Source organism: Pollicipes pollicipes, unplaced genomic scaffold (assembly GCF_011947565.3).
Source record: "Pollicipes pollicipes isolate AB1234 unplaced genomic scaffold, Ppol_2.1 Scaffold_3447;HRSCAF=4054_pilon_pilon_pilon, whole genome shotgun sequence".
Taxonomy (NCBI): domain Eukaryota; kingdom Metazoa; phylum Arthropoda; class Thecostraca; order Pollicipedomorpha; family Pollicipedidae; genus Pollicipes; species Pollicipes pollicipes.
Window position 1 is genome coordinate 24,962,275 of NW_023596297.1, and position 19,622 is coordinate 24,981,896.

At 51.3% G+C, this 19,622-nt stretch overlaps 1 protein-coding gene across 1 annotated transcript; it reads left to right on the plus strand.

The window, feature by feature from the left end:
- The first annotated feature begins 635 nt into the window (after window positions 1-635).
- On the plus strand, window positions 636-16,545 carry LOC119091824 (ATP-dependent DNA helicase Q5). The gene is made up of 16 exons (XM_037214714.1): window positions 636-668; window positions 2,957-3,095; window positions 3,457-3,581; window positions 3,946-4,110; window positions 4,542-4,718; window positions 5,440-5,616; window positions 5,928-6,033; window positions 7,098-7,209; window positions 8,686-8,797; window positions 9,584-9,711; window positions 9,977-10,094; window positions 11,873-11,967; window positions 12,854-13,082; window positions 13,452-13,628; window positions 13,986-15,183; window positions 16,084-16,545. The coding sequence occupies exons 2-16, from the start codon at window positions 2,966-2,968 to the stop codon at window positions 16,140-16,142; spliced, it is 3,108 nt and encodes a 1,035-aa protein (XP_037070609.1). The 5' UTR covers window positions 636-668; window positions 2,957-2,965; the 3' UTR covers window positions 16,143-16,545.
- The last annotated feature ends 3,077 nt before the right edge of the window (window positions 16,546-19,622 follow it).

Genomic DNA, 19,622 nt, shown 5'->3' on the forward strand with positions numbered 1-19,622 from the left:
ATAATGAGCCAGCTACAGGATAAAACGGGTCTTCTTAAGACCAGAAAGGCCAATCCAAAGTTCAGAATAGGCCTTTTCCAGGCCAGAATAGCCCCGCCACAGTCAATAATGGGCCGTCCACAGATCAAAATGGGCCTCTACAGGCCAGAATGGGCTTTTATCACGCTCAGAACTACTCTGTTTTGGTCAGAAGGGACTCTAAATAGCCCAGAATGAAACCTTTTCAGGCCAGAATGGACTGTTGCGTGCACCCCGCTGCTTTCAGGTTGGGGGGGGCATGGTTGCTGAGCTGCCCCCGCTGCTCTCTCCCTCCCCCCCCCCCCCCCCCCGTTACCGCGCCCTTGTTTGGGTGTCACCATCCTTTCATGTAAGTGTGGCGTATGCCCCGAGAACTGACAGTGTTGTTCAAAATTAACTCGGGTTATTTATTTTAAGAAGCCCGGGCTCGTTCCAGTCTCGTTCCATTCTATGTAAATGTCTACAGGACCTAGGTGTATAACCCATCTCATGTTCGTGCTCGTCATGCGTACTTATTTTGCGTACCAATCGTGTGCACGCGTAGTTATGTGTACGGCAGGAGGGTCTGGTAGCGCCAGAAAAATTGCAATACGTTGGTAGCTTTGAAGCATGTTTTGGCCTGCAGTGCGGGAATAAATTGTGGAAACTGGGTGAGCGGCATGCGTGAGGGAAAGCGCAATTAATGTACGTTATATAGGATGTGGAGCTGTATGAAGGTGTTATAGGAATTTATCAATGCCTGGCGCATGCACTGATAACAATGTTGTGTGATTTTCGTGCTGGACTTAGCTGATGCGGACCGTCCGTTTTACCGAGTGAGAGGCCCACGCTGATGGTACCCGCCAGCGTTACGTGCAAATTTTGCATAATTGCATAGCATTTTTGAGAGGTAATTCACGGCTGCATCTGGAAATTGTGCTCATGGGTGCCTCTGCATGACACAATTCATATTTTTGTGGCAGGACTAGTTGAATGGCAAGATTTTTAGGGCATGTTAAGGGTTCCTGGGTAACCTTGAAATAGTTAGAGAACTTCTAGGTCTTAAAAAGCGTAGACTGTGCCAAATGATCTTCAAGATGGCTGTTTAAGTTCAAAAACCCCATGCAAATGTGAAACATTCCCTTTAAGGGTGATGGATGTGACAATTGTTCAGATTCACCATCTCATACTCTGCCAGTATTCATGCTGTAAATACAATAACTCACTCTAGCAATGGTCATGTAAGCTGTGACCCCTACCATTTAATTGTGCAGTGCCAGGTCAAGAACAGAATTTATTGGCCAAAGTCAAATCTGCTGCAATGCTCAGCATGGACTGTCCTGCGCTCTGATGTCATAAGGCGTTTAGCATCACCGCTGCCATTGCCATCAGTTGCAGGCCATAGGCCTTACCTTGGCCATGTCCTGTCAAAGACAGCTTATAATCAAATGTGTATATGTATATATGTGTGTATATTATTTGTGGTATGTACATATATACATCTGAGATGTTCATTAATGCACAGTTAAATGTGTGACTTGAGAAGAGCTGAGCTTGGATGTGACATGAAAACAGGAGAAAAATGATTGACTAAATGAATTAGCAGGCATGCCAAATATGTATGATGCTATGGTTTCATGCTTCAGCACTGCCTTTTTCAAAGGCTGGTCCTTGAGAGAGGATCCTGTGATAAACACTGACCTTTGTCATCCTATATAGCAACTGTTTGGTACATGAATTGTCTGAAGTGCAAAGATTTGCACTTAGAGACTGAGAAGTATCCCTTGTGAATCTGTTTTGGTAGCCCATAATGCATTTCAGTATGGGAGCTTGTCTTCTTTAAGCCTTGGAACTGCCTTTGCCATGCTTCTGTTTGTGTCTTCTCCAGCAGAGCAGTGGCACACACATGGGGAGGACAGATAGCACATGTCCTCCCCCCCCCCCCTTAGTTACTGAGGGGCCCTTTTGGCCTTTGAAGACAGACCATGGGCCTGATTTGAGTGTGCAAAGGTCCAGAACAGCCGACAGGAGGTCATATTCAAGGTCCCTGGCCGAGGTATTTTTTATGATTTTGGTCACCATGGCTTTTCAAAGGTCAAATGAGGTGACTGACCTTAGATGAGCATGCAGCCTTTTACTTAGAATGGTTTTCTAGGTTCCAGGGGCCCTTTAGCCACCAACTAGGAATTTGACCTTGATTGACCTTATGTGACCCAAAGGTCATGACTGTGGTACTTCAAACTTTGACCTAACTGAGTTCATGTACATGTCAATACACCCTGTGAACTTGGTGTCTCAACTCTCTTAGTTCCTGAGGTCTCAGGGGGGGGGTCAAATTTCCCCCCCCCCCCCCCCCCCACTCGAGCGAAGGGTATCCAACCGGCCACTCAGGCGCGTGCTGAGCCGAACTGGAGTCTATGTGACAGTTGGACCATATGCGGCGATCAGGGATATTCTTTCGTCAATGAGGGTTCATGCGTCAATCCGGGGCCAACTGCACGGGTCGGAAGGCCTCTCGCGTCCGTGAGGAGACGTATATGATGTAAGGTATCCCAAGGGCCTCTGGATCGACCAGAGCACCCGCCCCGTGCCGCCAGAATGACAGCCTGAAGGCACCCCGCGCTGGGACGTAATGATGCCTTAGCCCTTGACCGGGAGCGTTAATATCCCCCGTATTGTCCAATGATTAGCCTCAGTCGTACCTCCTTTTTTTATTTTTTTTACGGTTTGAAGTTGTCTTCTGTACGGATTAACAGTTAGCGCAACACGAAATGTAGAGATTTTGCCTTCGCTCTTCCAGTTCCAACTCCAGATTTTCGTCCGCCCGTTTACCACCGCCTAGTCTAACCGCGGGGCCGAAACCATGCAGCGTGTGGATACTGCAACACCGGGCGTCGAGGTTTTGTTTGGTAGGAATTGCGATCTATTGTCAACGGTCTTGCCCGTTCCATATTTCCAGTGTGGGACGATGGATGCTTCAAGGCCTTCAGATGCTGATAGCAAAGCTGATCGAGCTCGAGCATGTTTGCAAGCAGTCTTCAAACACTCAGATTTCAAGAGCCCATTGCAGCGAGATGCTATCTTGGCAGCGATTGAAGGTATGCAAAACCACTTTCCGTCACACTTTTATACACAAACACATAGTGAAAAGGAGAAAGTAACTTTCTGCTAAAGCAGTGGAAAGCTTTGATTATATATCTTTCATGCATCTTCTGTGCCCTCTGCTTGGTTTAAGTATAATGATAACTATGTGTTTTGAAATTCAAATTATTTTCCTGACGTCGAGAATAATATTGGTAATCAGGTCAATGAAGTGATTTTGCAAGTGCTGATTGCATAAGCTCAATGATTAGCTCAACTGTTATGCAGCGATGTAAGGGATCATGAAATCATGACCACATGTGATATCATATTCATGGTAAAATCTGTGGTATGTAATCACATATCTCTCCTTAACAGGAAAGAAAGATGTGTATGTCTCCATGCCAACCGGGTCGGGCAAGTCGCTCTGCTACCAGCTGCCAGCAGTAATGGCCGAGGGCAAGATCACCATTGTTGTTTCCCCTCTGATCGCCCTCATCAAAGTAAGTGCCACAAGGAAGGCTACATTGGGGAAGTAACCAAGACAAACGTTGAGATGCTGCAGCCTGACAAATTCCAGTACCTCACATATGCTAGGGATGCCAGCATGTTTGCATGTTAACTAGATGCACCTTTGACTGATGGCAGTCATTAAAGTGCACCTGACTATCAACTCTCCTCCTTTTTGTAAGCACAACATATTCTCAGATCCAGTCAGCAGGCTGTACTGAAACAGAATCTTGACAGTTGAGAAGTGCCTGCCTTGTTAATTGTACAGTGTTCAAGTGACAAGGACACCCTGCAACATACTCGACAGCATGTAGCACACTATGCCAGCCAGTCTCTTGAAAGGAGACCTTTGACCAGGACCAAATCGAGCACCTGGAGCGTCTCAAGGTGCGGGCAGAGTCGATCAACTCCAAGATGGCCTCGTCGGAGCGTCAGCGGGTGTGGGCGGACTTGCAGGCCGTGGTGCCGGCCACGCGGCTGCTGTACATCACTCCCGAGCAGGCCGACACGGCTGGCTTCAAGGTAGCGTCCCGCACGCTCTCCGCTCCTCCCGTCGGTCCGTCAGTGCCATGTGTGACGGTGTGACGTCAGTGTCAGGTGTGACGATGTGGCACGCTCTCCGCTCCTCCCCTCGGCCCGTCAAAGCCAGGCGTGACGGTGTGACGTCGGTGTCAGATGTGCCGGTGTCAGCAACATCCGCGCTGGCGGAGATGTTAGAAAGACGCAACGGGCTGGATTTTGTCATGTCTGGCCGTAATGTTTTGGACGTGGGTGGCTTGCCTGGACGTGCGTTTTGTTGATAGCCCACTTTCAACACCCGCCGGACAGTCCAGTGCCGAGTGACACCGATCTCACGGAATGTTTCACGCACGGTTCCCTGGCAGTGCGCGAGCTGCCATGACCGGTGAGTGTGCCGAACGTGCCACTGGAGCCGCCGCACACCGCGTCGGCAGGGCCTGCTCGACCGCCTGGTCCGGTTCAACAAGGTGGCCTACTTCGTGGTGGACGAGGCGCACTGTGTCAGCCAGTGGGGACACGACTTCCGACCGACCTATCTAAAGCTGGGCGGCCTGCGCGCCTCCTACCGCCAAACGCCCTGGCTCGCTCTCACCGCCACCGCCTCCACCAAAGTGAGTGTGGCCGTCCGCCGCGTCGATGCTCACCGGGTGGATCGGGCGGCGGCGCCGGACTGTGACGACTTGACTGCTGTCTGGACTGGGATGTTTCACCGGTTGTGTTCCGGTGACATGGCTGCAGGGTAGTAAACATCCAGACGGTTACAGAAAAGTCACGTGTATGCTTTACATCCCAGTGGTCGTATACATTTTCGTGAAAGCCCTGTTCGAGGGAATGTTTCTTATTTTAAGATATTGAAGCAAGTATCATGTGATGAAACAAACTCACTTGTAAATGTTGATGTGCTTTTTAAGTGGAAAAGGCTGCGCAAGAGGGCATAATCCTCTGCGTAGTAAATATGCTCGTCAATGCGCCGTGGTTTGATTACGTCATCGTACCTTGCGCGACATTGCTTGAGAGTGAATTGACGGCCGTTATATCTGGAAACCGCGCCGCTCACGAATGCCAGACATGCACGCCTCGACAATGATCTGTTTTGGCCTTGATCTATGGAATGTCTAATGGAATGACAGGACTTGAATGACGTCAGTATGGCGTCATGAATACCTAGGTGGCCTGGAAGTAGTCAGAAGGGCAGGATTGTGAACAGCATCGAAAGCTCTTCAAGGTGGCTTATTCGGTTCAAAATCCCATATAGGTGTGGCGCAGCCCCTTTGAATGCGATGCCAAGCGTTTTTCGCACATTTCGTTACCGGCCTTTCCTGTTTGTCGTAGGTAATGGAAGACATTTTCAAGCAGCTGTCCCTGAAGAAGCCACTGAGTTTCCGTGCCTCCTGCTTCCGCTCCAATCTGTTTTACGACATCCGCTTTAAGGAGTCGCTCGACGACGAGTACGAAGACTTGAAGGACTGGATCATTGAGTGCATGGGACCCGGCTGGGAGGAGCAGCGTGTAAGTGGAGTGCATGGGACCCGGTTAGAAGGAGTGCAGGGTAATTAGAGTGTCCGGGACCGGGGCGGGAGTTTTAAGGGCGATTAGAGTGCCTAGGACTTGGGTAGCAGTGGTGGAGGGTGAGTAGAGCGCCTGGGACTCGGGTGGGAGGGGTGAAGGGTGAGTAGAATGCCTGGGACCCGGTTGAGAGGGGTGGAGGACAAGTTGCTGTGGCGCTCTGTAGCAGACCTGTCATGGTGGGTATGGGTATTACCTGAACAGCATCTCTGGGCCAGGAATGAATCGTGTGACTGTTTGCATGTGACCTTCAGAAAAATGGCCCGTGTGGCATCGTCTACTGCCGAACTCGAGAGGGCACGGAAGAGCTGGCCGGCCAGCTGACCAGGAAAGGTGTGCCGGCGAGGGCGTACCATGCCGGTGCGTACCGAAGATCGCCAGTCTGATCTCATTACTGCGACTCCGCTCTCTGGTCACTTTACTCCGACTGAACGCTCCGCTCTCTCGTCCCACTACCACGGCTGGACACACGGCTGGACCGCTCCGTCGTCCCATTACCACGACTGAACACTCCGCTCTCTCGTCCCATGGCTACGGCTGAGCACTCCGCTCTCTCGTCCCATTGCTACGGCTGAACACTCCGCGCCCTCGTCCGATTACTACGGCTGAACACTCCACGCTCTCATCCCATTACTACGACTGAACACTCCGCGCCCTCGTCCCATTACTACGGCTGAACACTCCGCTCTCTCGTCCCATTACCATGACTGAACTCTGCTCTCTCGTCCCATTACTACAACTGAACACCGCTGTCTCGTTCCATTACTACGGCTGAACACACCGCTCTCTCGTCCCATTACTACAGCTGAACACTGCACTCTGGTCCCATTATTATACTTAACTCTTCGCTCTCGTCGGTATAATTCAAAACGTCGAATCGCAAGGTTAGTGGCAAGCGTGGGAGACGTTGACGGGACCAATGTGCAGAACAGTAAATATATGTGCTACGTGATGCCTCTGCATTCTATGTTCCTGACATACCGCTTGTTATTTACCGCTAGCACTTGCCAGTACTCTTCCACGTGAGGATGAACCAATGATTGTACCGGGACGTTGTCGTCTTTCTGTCACCGCTGTTTTCCATGATGTGTGCTGTATTGTTGCTTTAGTGCCCTAACAGGAAAATGCAGCCTCTCGACCCCCCCCCCCCCCCCCCCCCCTCTCACATCCGTACACTCCCGGTTATGGACGCGCGGTTGGTGTGGGGCCCGGTGGCAGATTGTGATCGCCAGCTCGTCTTTGGTGGACCCTGTCCATAACCCACGCTCCGACCGTGCCAGGTCAATGACCCACGCTCCACCGCGCCAGGTCAATAGCCTATGCTCCTACCGCGCCAGGTCAGCAGTCCACGCTCCGACCGCGCCAGGTCAATAGCCCACGCTCCCACCGCGCCAGGTCAATAACCCACGCTCCCACCGCGTCAGGTCTCAAGGATAGAGATAGGGCTGAGGTGCAGGAGCGCTGGATGGACGGCAAGATGCCCGTCATCACGGCCACCGTCAGCTTCGGCATGGGCGTCGACAAGGCCACCGTCAGGTAAGGTGCCAACCTCCCGGTGGCTGGAGTCTTAGTTGTTAGTTTAGGCCTAGTTTAGTAGCAGTTGTCACTTAAGTACCTATTAGCGGTATTTTGTTCCGCCCATATAGCTTTTTAGGTTAAGGTGGATTCGTGCCCCGGTTGCATTTTGATGGTTAATTTGTTGCATTACTGAATCATCTGTTCACATCTGGCTCGCGTTCGACTCGAGCTGAATCATGAATTGACTCACGAACCAATCGTTTTGGGATGAGCCGCGAGCTGAGTCGGCTCGGTAGGAAAAATGCCGCTTTGAGCCATGAGCTGAATCACATTCTTTGTGAACTTCATTAGCTGAGTCGTGAGCCGATTGTTTCTAACAGTGGCGTGTCACTGACCCGTATGGTTAAACTAATATCGTAACATGAGGAAGCACGTCACGCCCCAGACAAATTACCAGATAATTTCGGAGTGTTGAAAGTTAACAGTGTGTAGTATTTGCCATAAAGCCTTGTGCAAATCAAATGTTTGGAAAATTTGTGATTGTAATTTCTAAACAGCAGCGAGCACAGTTCGTTGGTCGTGATATAAAGTTTGTCAAGTCTCAGTGAGGAACTAGGGGGTATTACGTACAGAGACCCTAGGTTGCTATACACTGTGCTAAAATCAGTGAAAGATCTGCTACCTATAAAATCCAGGGGCTGGTTATATTTGTCGTCAATTGTCAAGAATGAAACTATTCATGCCTGACCCCCCATTCACGACTTGAACTGTTGTAAGCGTGCTTTTGCTGAGGATATTTGAAGTAAGCAGCAATAGTGGTAAGGTCTTCTTGTTTCATATGCAGATTGTTTGCCGCGGGAAGTGACCTGCCAAGGATTGCATCAATGACTTTTGTCTGTTTTGAAATGGATGCATGATTCTTACTTTTTGTTCGGTTTGAACCACGTTTAATGAAAATAGGAAATGTAGATAATATGATATAAATAATTACGCTAAACCGAGCCTAAAACTCGCAAATTGACATTGCCAGACGACACTTGTTTTGAAAGACATTGCTGTATCAGTGATCACTTTGCACCAAACGTTCTCAAAAAGATTCTTTGGGCTTTCGTTTAGTGTGTCGCCTCTCGTTGTGACTTTTGGAGGGAGTATGGTCCAGGAGCTGGGTGCCGTTTGCACAAATCAGACAAAGCGTCCGTGTGACAGATGACTCGGCCAGTCGTTTGTGGTTGAGTTGAACAAAAGTAGACCGGCTAGGGATCCCTAGGCACTCCGTTTGGTTACCGGTAAGTTTGTCAGTTCTCTGCGCATCACCCGCCTCCACCCTCTCAAAACCTGAACCAACCAGGGTCCACGCCGTTCCACTGAAGCTTTGTAGGACCCAAGTGTGGAGCGGCAGGCCGCCACCCCGTTCTGGCTCCCCGCGGCCCGTTGACAAGGTGTGTTTGTGGTGTCAGCGCGCGGGCGGCTGAGCTCTGTGTGGGGTGCCGGCAGGTTCGTGGCCCACTGGAGCATGCCACAGTCGGTGGCCGGGTATTACCAGGAGTCGGGCCGCGCAGGCCGCGACGGCCGGCCCGCCTTCTGTCGTATCTACTATTCTAAACGGGTAACGAATCGCCGGCGGGAGGCTGATGATGGCTGATGGTGGCACCGGCTGATGATGGCTGATGGTGGCTGATGATGGCACCGGCTGGTGATGGCTGATGATGGCACCGGCCGATAATGTCGCGTGTCTGCTTGAGGTGCACAACGGACGAGAAACCATTGCAGTGGCAGCTCAGGCTGTGCTCGAGCCTAGGCTGTTTGCGAAGCCATGCTGTATAATTTTGTTTATGTTATTTCGAATATCCAAGCCGTCATTGCTGTCATGATTCAGCTTTCATTCATTGTTGGAAAGAAATAGTTGGTATATTGCAACAATAGGATCTCACTGCATAATGCTGTGCCTAGTTGTGTTGGTACTGTCAGATTTAAAGCTGGCAAACTCTCTTTTATTATGGCAATGAAGTTCCTTGCAATTTGTTCATAGCCAGTGGCACTGGTGTCGGAAGTTTTGTCTCGAAAGTGAAGCGAAACAAAAAAGAAAACGAAAATAAAAATCGTTTTGTGCCACCGTCTATTGACACAAACTCGTATGAGCCAATGATTTATGTAGTTATCGCGACGTTGGCGATTTTTAGGACGTGTTTGCGGATAACAGTGGGGCACGCAGCTTTAAAGAGTGCCGCGTCTTATGTGTGAATGGAGTTGTGCACCGCCATGCGTGACCATTAGTCCTTTCTAATGACCTAGTGCTCGGCCGTTTGGTTGCGCCTGCTCGTTACCACATTGTTCGTGATTATGAAGGCCTGTACGCTGCACAGGCAATGGAGGTGTGGACTTGTTTTTACAGGAAAGGGAAACGGTGGCCTTTCTTTTAAAGAGGGGAACGGCCCATAATAAGAAGGCCAACAAGAAGGATCTAACTCAAGAAGATATGAAGAGCTTCGAGATCATGGTTCGGTACTGTGAAGAAGCCAGGTGCGTTTGAGTTATATTGCACGTGGTTAGTGCCACGTATCCTCACGGGTGCGGCGTCACTTGTTGCGACTTCATGACATCCACTCAATCAGTTGCGACCTACGGCAAGTTGTTCCTGAATGCCCAATGCAATGAGCTCACTTGGCACGTCGCATCAGGGATCGAGAATCATCACCTATGCTGTTGCATCTCTGGCCCATGCCACTGGTCGGGTACGCCTGGCGGCTGGCCTGAGCTAGCGCCGTGCCGTGCTGCCCGCTGTCAGGTGTCGTCACGCCGTGTTCACGCGCCACTTCGGGGACGACCCTCCGGACTGCGGCAGGCAGTGCGACGTCTGCCGACACCCGAAACTGGTGGAGAAACTGATCGGAGGCTACTTCAGGGTACGTGATGATGTCATGGACGAAAAATATCCTGAACGAACAGAACGTCGGCGGAGCAGAGCCGTCTTGTGTTGTTATGATCGAACTTAGATTCTGCATTTCTCTATGGAATTCGACTACAGCATGGCTGTTATCTGCCACGGGTCGTGGAATGTTAAATAGTATGCTATGCAATGGTGTGCAACACACCCTGCCTGGCAGGCATAACGAGAGAAGTGACCCACATTTCATGAACACAACACGAGCAAAATTGTTCCGGTAAACTGTGGAAAATAGGACACGAAATAAGGCGAGGTAACGCACTGGGCCACACTCGCCTCAAAGTGCAATTTTCAGCTCTTTATCCCTCGCCGTGATGAGGGAAGGGGGGCGTCGATGCCCCCGACCAGCGTTTTTTGAGGATATCTCTCCAGCATTTCGTGTAATCGCTCCCAAATTTTCGGTCAGTTCGATGAGAGGCCCGAGCCAATTTTGAGAGAGCTGAGCGGTGTGCGATTACCAAGAGCAGCAGAGGCTGGGTATGACCCCCGGATTCCGTGCGGTAGGGTTGGGGGCCGACGGTTTCACAGATGGTCGTCCCAGCTGTGGGAATAACTCGAAAGTTCTGACCGCTGCGAAATTACACCATCAACTGAGTTAAACAACGCCCGGACACGCATACGTGCCGTCTGTGGAGTCGGGGGTGCCCCGGGCCTCGGGGCACCTACGTCATCTTTTCCGCCGAACACTAGGATATACGGGTCGTCGGCGTTGAACACTAGCAGGGCTATGAATGGAGTACTATACAGGTCTTCGGCCCTTTCTCGTGATGTTCTTGATACATTTGCCCGTGAGTTTAAGATGTTTTCTTGTATTTACATGCTCGGATATAGCTTTATTTTTACGTTATTCGATCGTGTTATTTACATAATAGCAAGGAAGATTGTATAATTACTAGTGTCATGTAGCACGCGACGTAATGCGTGTTAGAAACTTGCGTAGCTTGCGCATCATTGATTGGAAGCCAGTTGACGGCCGGCATATCTGCAAATCGTATTCACGAACGCCAGATATGAATGACTCGACAATTATATTTTGTTGACCTTGAACGTGGCGTATGACCAATGGAATGACAAAATTTGGATAGCATTATGGCGTCACGGATGCTTGGATGATCTTGAAATTGTCTGCATGAAAAAGTCTGCACATCTTCGTGGGTGTAAAGGTCAAAAACCATAGGGTTTCAGGTCTTAATGAGAGGAGGGCAGGGAATTATATCAAATAATCTTTAAGAGGGCTGTTTCAGTTCGAAACCCCATACAAATGTAGAGCACTCCTTTTAAGGAGACGAGTCAAGCATCGAAAACCGAAGACTGGACCACGTCCCAATTTCAAAGCGCGGCAGACGTACGGTTCTGGGTGCAGTGCATCTAAGGCACAAGTCCGAAAAATGCGATAAAGACTTATTAAATGAAACAGTATGCCTCACACATGATTCTAATCCACCTGCTCATACTTGTCTCAATGCACACTTGTATTCAAACCTCCGAAGTATGGAGACAAAGCAACACACAAGAGGTGTGCGTTCTTGACGTTTGTTTGAAAGGGTTCAGAAACATACTTGATAGCATTGAGCCATCTAGTTATGCGTTGTGCGTGCCCTGCTTTCTTTCCCGTATCGTACTCTGTGAATATGGTCACCAAAGTTAAACCAGCCTCTACCGTGAACACATTACCGCGCTGCTGGTGTTGTGTACTGACTGTCGGCCTGCTGTTCACTGACTCACCGTCGTCCACAGGACGTAGCCCGCAAGCAGGACTACAGGACCAAGGCGATGACGATCACTGGCGATGACCCAGATCAGTACGAGGGGGGACGACGGGGCAGAAAAAGGTCGGCTTCTGAGCTGCAGCGAGAGCTGCCAGCTTTCATGGTGTCGAACTTAGATTGTGTCAGGGTTGTTCTTAGATTGTGTCAGGGTTTTCGTGCACTCAGTGACGCACTCAGTTGCTGGGGCTATATGGCTTCGCCTGCCTCTTACTCTGTCAGGAAGAGTGGGCACCGCGGGAAATCGAACCTGCATCTCTGGTTTCCGAGATTCGCAGCTTAACCACCGCACTACTTCCACCCCGTATTTAACTTAGTGATCTCACATGCCTAAAATAACCTCTAGGCGGCGCGCTAAGAAATGTCACTTTTCAACTATAGTTCCACAGAAATTGGGCACAATCGCTGCACACTTAAAGCAGTTGTATTGAGGCCATTTGCGGCTGAAGACCTCACGGCGTGGTCCCCCCTTGTATGTGTTTGACATAGAACCAAAGCTGCACTACACGATGATGTGCCGACCACATGTCTGTTCACGCGAGACATTTTAGAGTCTGACTACTGCTTGGGTTTGACGGAGACGTGTTTAGATGACAAGGGATGTGACGTGTTTAGGGGCGTAGTGTCGGGGACGACGCTGCTTGTTCTTTACTAGGATGCGTGGGTGTACTGTTCAGCGCGAGATGGTACGCGGATGAGCTGTAAAAGCGAAGCCTTGTGGGTTCTAACCGCAGATAAATGTTCGCTTATCCAGAATGCTACAAATCCGACGGAACCCATGTACATACATCGTCAGGATGGTGGAGACACGCATTGCAACGGGTTGAGAATGAGCCAGGATGTTAGGAGCCCACAGGGACACACGCACACCGTTACTGGGCTGGCGGGCGACGAGTCCCCGAGATCACACGCTTCTCAGGCTGCCGTCGGTCTGACAGTGGCTCCCTGCCAGGGAGCTGGATATGTACGAGGAGACGGGCGAGCGGAAGCAGGACGAGCGCTCCGGCCTGGAGAGCATCGTCAGGCGACAGCTGAAGCTTCGTCGCGGCACGGCACCTCCGCCGCAGCTGACAGACAAGCAGGAACGCGAGGAGAAGCGCCGTCAAGAAGAGGCGCTGCAGACGACCCGGCTGCGCGCCGCCGACTGCACGGAGAAGAAGATTGCCGGCCTTACACTGAAGGTGCCGACCGGCGCACGTATGGGAGGCGGCAGATGGCTTCTGTGGACCCCCCCCCCCCCCACACCCCTACCCCTACTGCCACGCGAGCAGCAGTCATAGTCATAGTCACAGTAAGATACGTGTTGCTGGGGCCAAGCTAGTCCTCTGCGTATTATGCCTGCGTATTTGCTGAACTTTGTGAATGGACAGTTTGTCACATGTCTCATAAATGCACCCTGGTCTGGTTTGTCTGATTCCATGCCATACGGCAAGGAATCTAAGCAGTGGTCATGGTCGGATCGTCAATTGTTACGTGAATGATCTGGAATCAGTTCGTTCCTTGGCGCGCGTGTGCCAGCGAGCCACATATGTGACCGCATGACGTTCCAGACCCGGGAGGAATATCTCGGTCTGCTGGTGGATGCTCTATGGAGGAACCTGAACACGTGCGTGGTCTTGCCGACCCTGACCCAGGACCAGGTCACTGAGGCGGCGGTTCAGCTCGAGTACTCGCTCTTCACCTCCAACCGGGTGGTGACCATGTACCGGCGTGGCATGGCCTTTTTGGTGAGTGTCATGACATCCTGTGTAGGCAACGTCGTTACTGCCGGGGATGAACAATACGTGAATGATTAATAATTGTGACACTGGAGCACGTATGAGTACGCCATCCATTCGGCGCACATCGCTGTGAGAGCCCATTCCGTTCGTCGGGGCTTGAACGTTTTATAAAACCGTTGCTCGGCTATGGCAATGACTGCAGATGCGTTATTATGGGTTAGGTGGCTCCAGCCAGTGTTTGGCGATGACAGCTGGCGGAGCCTCAAAGTCAGTGCCATTTTTGGGCTGTCTGTATCGTCGCCTGCCAGGGCTCCTGGCCATACTGACGGCGGACCGAGACGCTGTGCCGCCCCGTGCCCCCAGACCAGTGCTGTGAGGAAGAAGACGAGCCTGTGCGAGCTGCACGAGTCCCTGGCCTCCCCGCCGCCGGCGCCGGCCGCACCGCCGGACCGCCGGCCGGCCGACCCGTTCCAGACAGCCGCTCAGCTGCTGGCACGGAGCGGCGGGTCACTGCCGGTGGACGGCGCCAGCAAGCGCCCCCCGCTCGGCACGGACGGAAGCGCCGCACTCGGGGAGCAGGGGGGCGTTGCGAGCGGCGGCGCGCAGGCGGAGGCAGCCGAGGAGAAGCGCGGCCTTAGTACGGCCGCCACCGAAGCCCTGAAGGCGGACGTGTCGAAAAGTGAGGACAGTGGTACGGGGCCGGAAACAAAGGTCGCGTTGTTCAGCTCCGCGAGGTCTGCGCTCCAAGAGCGCCGTGTCAGTACGTCTGGGGCAGCGGACCCAGCGCCGGCTGCGAGCGGCGCCTCCGCCAGCGGAGCACACGTGAATAGCCAGTCGAGTGACGCCCAAAAGTTGATATCAGATTCCCGTGCATCCCGGCACAGTCGCACACCTCCCCGCGAGAAGAAGGCTGCCGGTGGATTCCGACTGAAGCGAGGCACCGACACTCAGAAGACCATCACCAGCTTTTTTGCTGCGGCGCCGGCCGCGGACGTGGGGACGGCCGAGCGCGCCGACGTCGTGCCTGAGTCAGACGAGGAGCCCCCGATACAGGTCGAGTCGTCGGGCGAGGACGAGCCGCTGGTGATCGCCGACTCGGACGACGAGCGGCCGACGGCGGCGGCGTCCGTGACGCCCCTGGCCGCGCCCGTCACTCTGGAACAGGCGGCGACCGTGCAGTGCGGCGAGCCGACCGTCGCCACCAGTCTGCCCCGGGTCTCCCCTCCACCGCCCGAGCCGAGGAGACCGAGCATGGCTGAGCTCTTCGGCGACGAGGATGACCCGGCCCCGAAGGCGCCGGCGCGGCCGGTGGACACAAAGCGAGCCAGAGCGCCGTGCGCCTCGCCTGGTCACCGGCGGCCGTCCGGTGCTCGGGCGGCGCGCTCTCCTCGGCCGTCCTCAGGTCACCATCACTCGTCGGAAGAGAAGCGGCGAGCGGCCGACCTGTGCGTGCAGCAGCTGATGCCGCACTTCAAAGCCGGCCGCATCGCCTCCAAGAGCCAGTTCAAGGCACTGGCTCGGAGGCTGGCGCACAAGTGCCTGCTGAATCATGCCGCTGTTGGTGAGATAATCCATCTATACGGTGCCGTCTATTTGCGAACGACCAAGCGTATTCCTGGGTGGGGTATACACATGCCAGGTACTAATTTCGGTCGGGGGCCCCATGGTCGATGATGGTAAAATAAAGAAGCTTAGAACACATATACCAAAGGGGATAACTTTTCCTGCATCTGCAAGCACAAAAGTATATAGCAAACATGGTGGCCCACAGTAAAAACACGTGTTATGTCGAGAAAAAGACTCATGAACATGACACCGGGATGGAAGGTTGTAACTATAAGTATTACTAGATATGCTAATATATATATATATATATATATATATATATATATATATATATAATCAGATGTAACGCTGGCCAACCACCTCAATACTTTGGGCACCAACGCACAATGTAGCCTTTTTGACATATTCACGGGCCATTCATAAACCAACGTAACCTACAGACTTACACCTCGATGCATGTATTGAATCCATGCCAGCCTGAACTCGGTTCAGAGACATCAGATCAGTATTCAGGATCAATGAGCGGGTTGATCAAGCTAATGACTGCTCGTTGGTGACCATCTTCAGCCCACGCCCTTTCCCAAAGTGCAACAATAAGGGGTAATTGTTGTGAAGATGTCGAGATGCGTTGGGCATGTGGCAGACAGCCTCTTGGATCCAAATTGGGGCAAAATATCCTTGTTGGCCAGTCTGGCTCTCGGAGAACAACTTTCACAAGATCTCAAATCGTTTTGAGCGTGCAGTGTTTGGACCTAGTGTGTATGTCATAGCTTTATCCTATGATCGACGGTTCAGGGGAATCCAGTTCCGATCCCACGTCACTAGCCACGGTACGTTCTGTATTCTCTCGCCAGCCTCCGCTAGATGTGCTCACTTTAAACGTTTTTTTTTTCAGATGAGACAAAATGCCAAGCCGTCGTGGAGAAGGCGCTGCGGAACCTGCCTGCAATGTAGAAGCCGAGGGACCATGCCTGTGCGTATCCAGCATCGAGGCGTCATGTGACAAGTGTACAGGTACACTGTGATAGTCGTGTTCGGATCGAACGTGGCGCATGATAAGACGCGTGTCTTGTTCCAGGATTTTGAATTCAAGGCGTGTCGTGAGCGTGATGCTGGTTTGGAATGATTGGAGGAACTTCCAGGCGGGCTTGGAATGGTTCCATGTTCGCTGGTCGACACAAATAAATGCTGCTGTTCTTTCTCTCATGCATATTTGAGTTGATCAACGTACGGTGGTCTTCAGCACCATACGCTACACTGTGTAAGTGTTATAAACGAACCGTGTCGCTTTGCCTTGTCTTAAGTGTTAGGCGTTGGTTACACTTGTATCTGGCTCGGGAAGTTATACACGACGACTAAAGGCTACATCATGGTCTTTTTTTGAAGACTATCGTTTTGTACCTCCGTTGTAACGCTGTCTTCACATGCCGAAGGCCGCCCACATTCAGTAGCACGTCGTCGGGGGTCATATACCATGAGAAGGAGCCGCCGGCTGGTCGCGTATTTTTAGCGTTGTTCAACGACCGGCAGTTCTGACATACATAAAACTGGGTCGGAAGCCCCCTGCCGGCGCATTCGATGTCAGCGACCATGCTAGCCTCCTGGCAGCGGAGCGGTGAAGCTTCGACAGACGAGGTGGCTGCCCGGATTCCGCAACTAAACATGTGCATCGTTGAGGAAAAGGCTGGGTTGTGTCACCGATATGAGCGATGTCCTAGCCAAGTTGCGCCAGGTGCGTCGTCAGGACTTCTTCATCACGGAGATCCATGAGAGTCGCAGGGAGTGCAAGAACGTTGCGAAGAAAATGAAATTGTGTCAGACATTTTTGTGCTTGCCCACCCTCCCCGCTTCTTTGAAAGCTTCAGCAGTGGTAATGGAAGTTTGGGAATGACCCGTGCTGTCAGCGCAGGGGCGTGGAAGCTGTACACAACTAGCTACCATGTATGTGGGTCTGGGTGTCCGGCGGGCCGGGCTAGAATGTTTGGAGGTCCTGTGAGGCTGCTTTGGGCTGGGGTCGGGCTGCACCGTTCCAGAAAGTCTAGCTTTGCTTCCTCTGCTTGCTTGCTTTGCTTTGCCGCTTGTTTCATGCTTGCAGCTACAGAAGCATTCTCGTATTGTAGACCATTCAGGCCGATCTCGATGTCCAGGCGTCGTGAGTCTGCTAAGGCATGAGCCAGCACCAGGGGTGAAACTTAGTATCTATTGGTAGGGAAGGCATGGCCCCTCCCCGCCCAAGGTTGATCCGGGTCCTCATGGTTGGGGTGGAGTCCCGCAACATTGGGCCGCTCATCCACAATGTGGGGCCTGACCCTAATACTCGTTCTTTTGAAACAAATCAACGTTTTGTACGCGAATGTTGGAACAGTGGAATTCTTTGAAAACCAAGGACCGTATTTTTGTATGTGCCCAAAATATGAAAAAGCCATTGCTGAAATTGTTTCAAAGTGTCTTATGCTGGGCTGGTGAACTGAGGCGTAAACACAGTATCTTAGACAACTGTGAAGAAATTACGTTACTTATGAAATGCATTTGAGAGCAACATTTTACATTTCAATGAGACAGTATGTTTTGCCTGTTCATTGTCGAGTAACCAGGAGGAAGAAGATACAGATGCATTTACATGTTGGCGCTATGCCTTTGTCACAACGATTTCAAGCAGTCATATTTGCGGTCATGCAGTTCTTTTGCTCATAATGGTTTTGCTAAGGGCATGTAGCCGAAATATTAAAACATCTCTGTCTTCCTTCCGGTTATTCGGCGAAGAATGAGACTGGAAGCACTGTCTGCATTGGGAGATACGGATGTTCAGGGCGCACGTTTATCTTCTTCCAGAGACTGATGGATCCTTTCATTCAAATGAATGTTCCACAGTATGGGGATATTGATGATTTTAAGCGGAAAAGACTTCTATGGACGACACAAGTCCTCTTACTTTTGAATGACAAGGGCTGCTTGAGACGACACAGTTTATCAATCCAGTAAATATGCTCCTCAATGGGTCGCTGTTTGATTGTGCCGTCGTACCTCGCACAACATTGATTGATAGCCAATTAACGGCCGTTAGATTTGGAAATCGTGCCCACGAATGCTCGATACGTCTTGACCTTGATCGTCTCATGGCCAATGTAATGGCAGGTTGGAATGATGTGATGTTGTCAGGGCTGTCTGGGTGACTGAAATAGTTGCACGAAATAGTCTGCATATTTCCATGGGGGTTTAGCTCAGAAACTACAGGACTTTACATCTTAAGAAGGGCAGGATGGTGGACGGAACTGAGTGATTTCATGATGGCTATTGCAGTTCAAACCCCAATACAGATGTGTGACGCCCTCTTTAACATTTTGGAGAAGGCTTTGCAAAGCGACTTAAAATTGGCTGTTAAATACCAATGAAGCCAGGCACAGAACGACTCAACTGTCAAGCCATCGTCTACTTATGTACAACGGAACCAGCGGAAAGATGCATTCGTAGTTTGCTGACCTTGCAATGAATGCTTCCTTGTCATTGGGATTTTACGGCAGCCTTGAGGCTGAATGGCGACGCCTGCTTCTCACCTGGTAAACGCAAAACAATATCCTCGTATTGCCGCTCAAGTGACTTGTCACCGCGCGCGCGGATATAGAAATCTGGTCAGAAATTTGGTCGGGTGGAAATGTGTATATTGAAATGCGAACAGCAGGACGCGGCGAAGCTATTGAAATTCGTAGGCTTTTGACGCGATATGCCTTCTTTCAATGAAACATGCGGCAAGTTCCTTGGAAAATGTGAATGTTTTGCGTCGTCAACCTGGAAATCTTGTGCAGCGGTTTTGAGCACCGTGAAGAGATACCAAAATTCTTCAAACCCAAGCTAAGGCATGCGATCCAAGTGATGCATGCAAAGGTCAGTTCCACCGATTCAAGAACGTAGGAATATTAGGTATGCTGTGCCGCCGGCATGTAGCATGTATCACTGGAAGACAAAATTCATCCGAAAACGCAGCTGCTGTTTTCTGTCATAAAAGCGCGAGGGGGGGGGGGACGTGACGATGACGCACGTTGTCATGCGCCCTGTTACGGAGCGCCAGCGACTGCAGGATCCATATCAGTGCTCAGGCGCCATGGCGCAGTCGGGGCCAAACACGACACGCACGCATCCGGCCATCGCGTCCCCGGTAGGAGAAACCGTCATCTGGTCTATCTGGAACTTTTACATCCGTATATGTTTGGTCACCTCACTTCCCAATCACATTTGTGAAAGAGTAGGCGCAGTTTTGATATCGTGAAGACATATTTTACTATTGCCATTTCTAGAGGTGCTTATTATGCGCACTGTTCCGTGCATCTGAAAAAGTGATCTAAGTGGTCTGTCACCAACCGGGTATATAAATGGTTTGCTTATTTTGATCTGTTGGTCATCCCTCGGCCACTAAATTGTAACACACGATCCATAGTT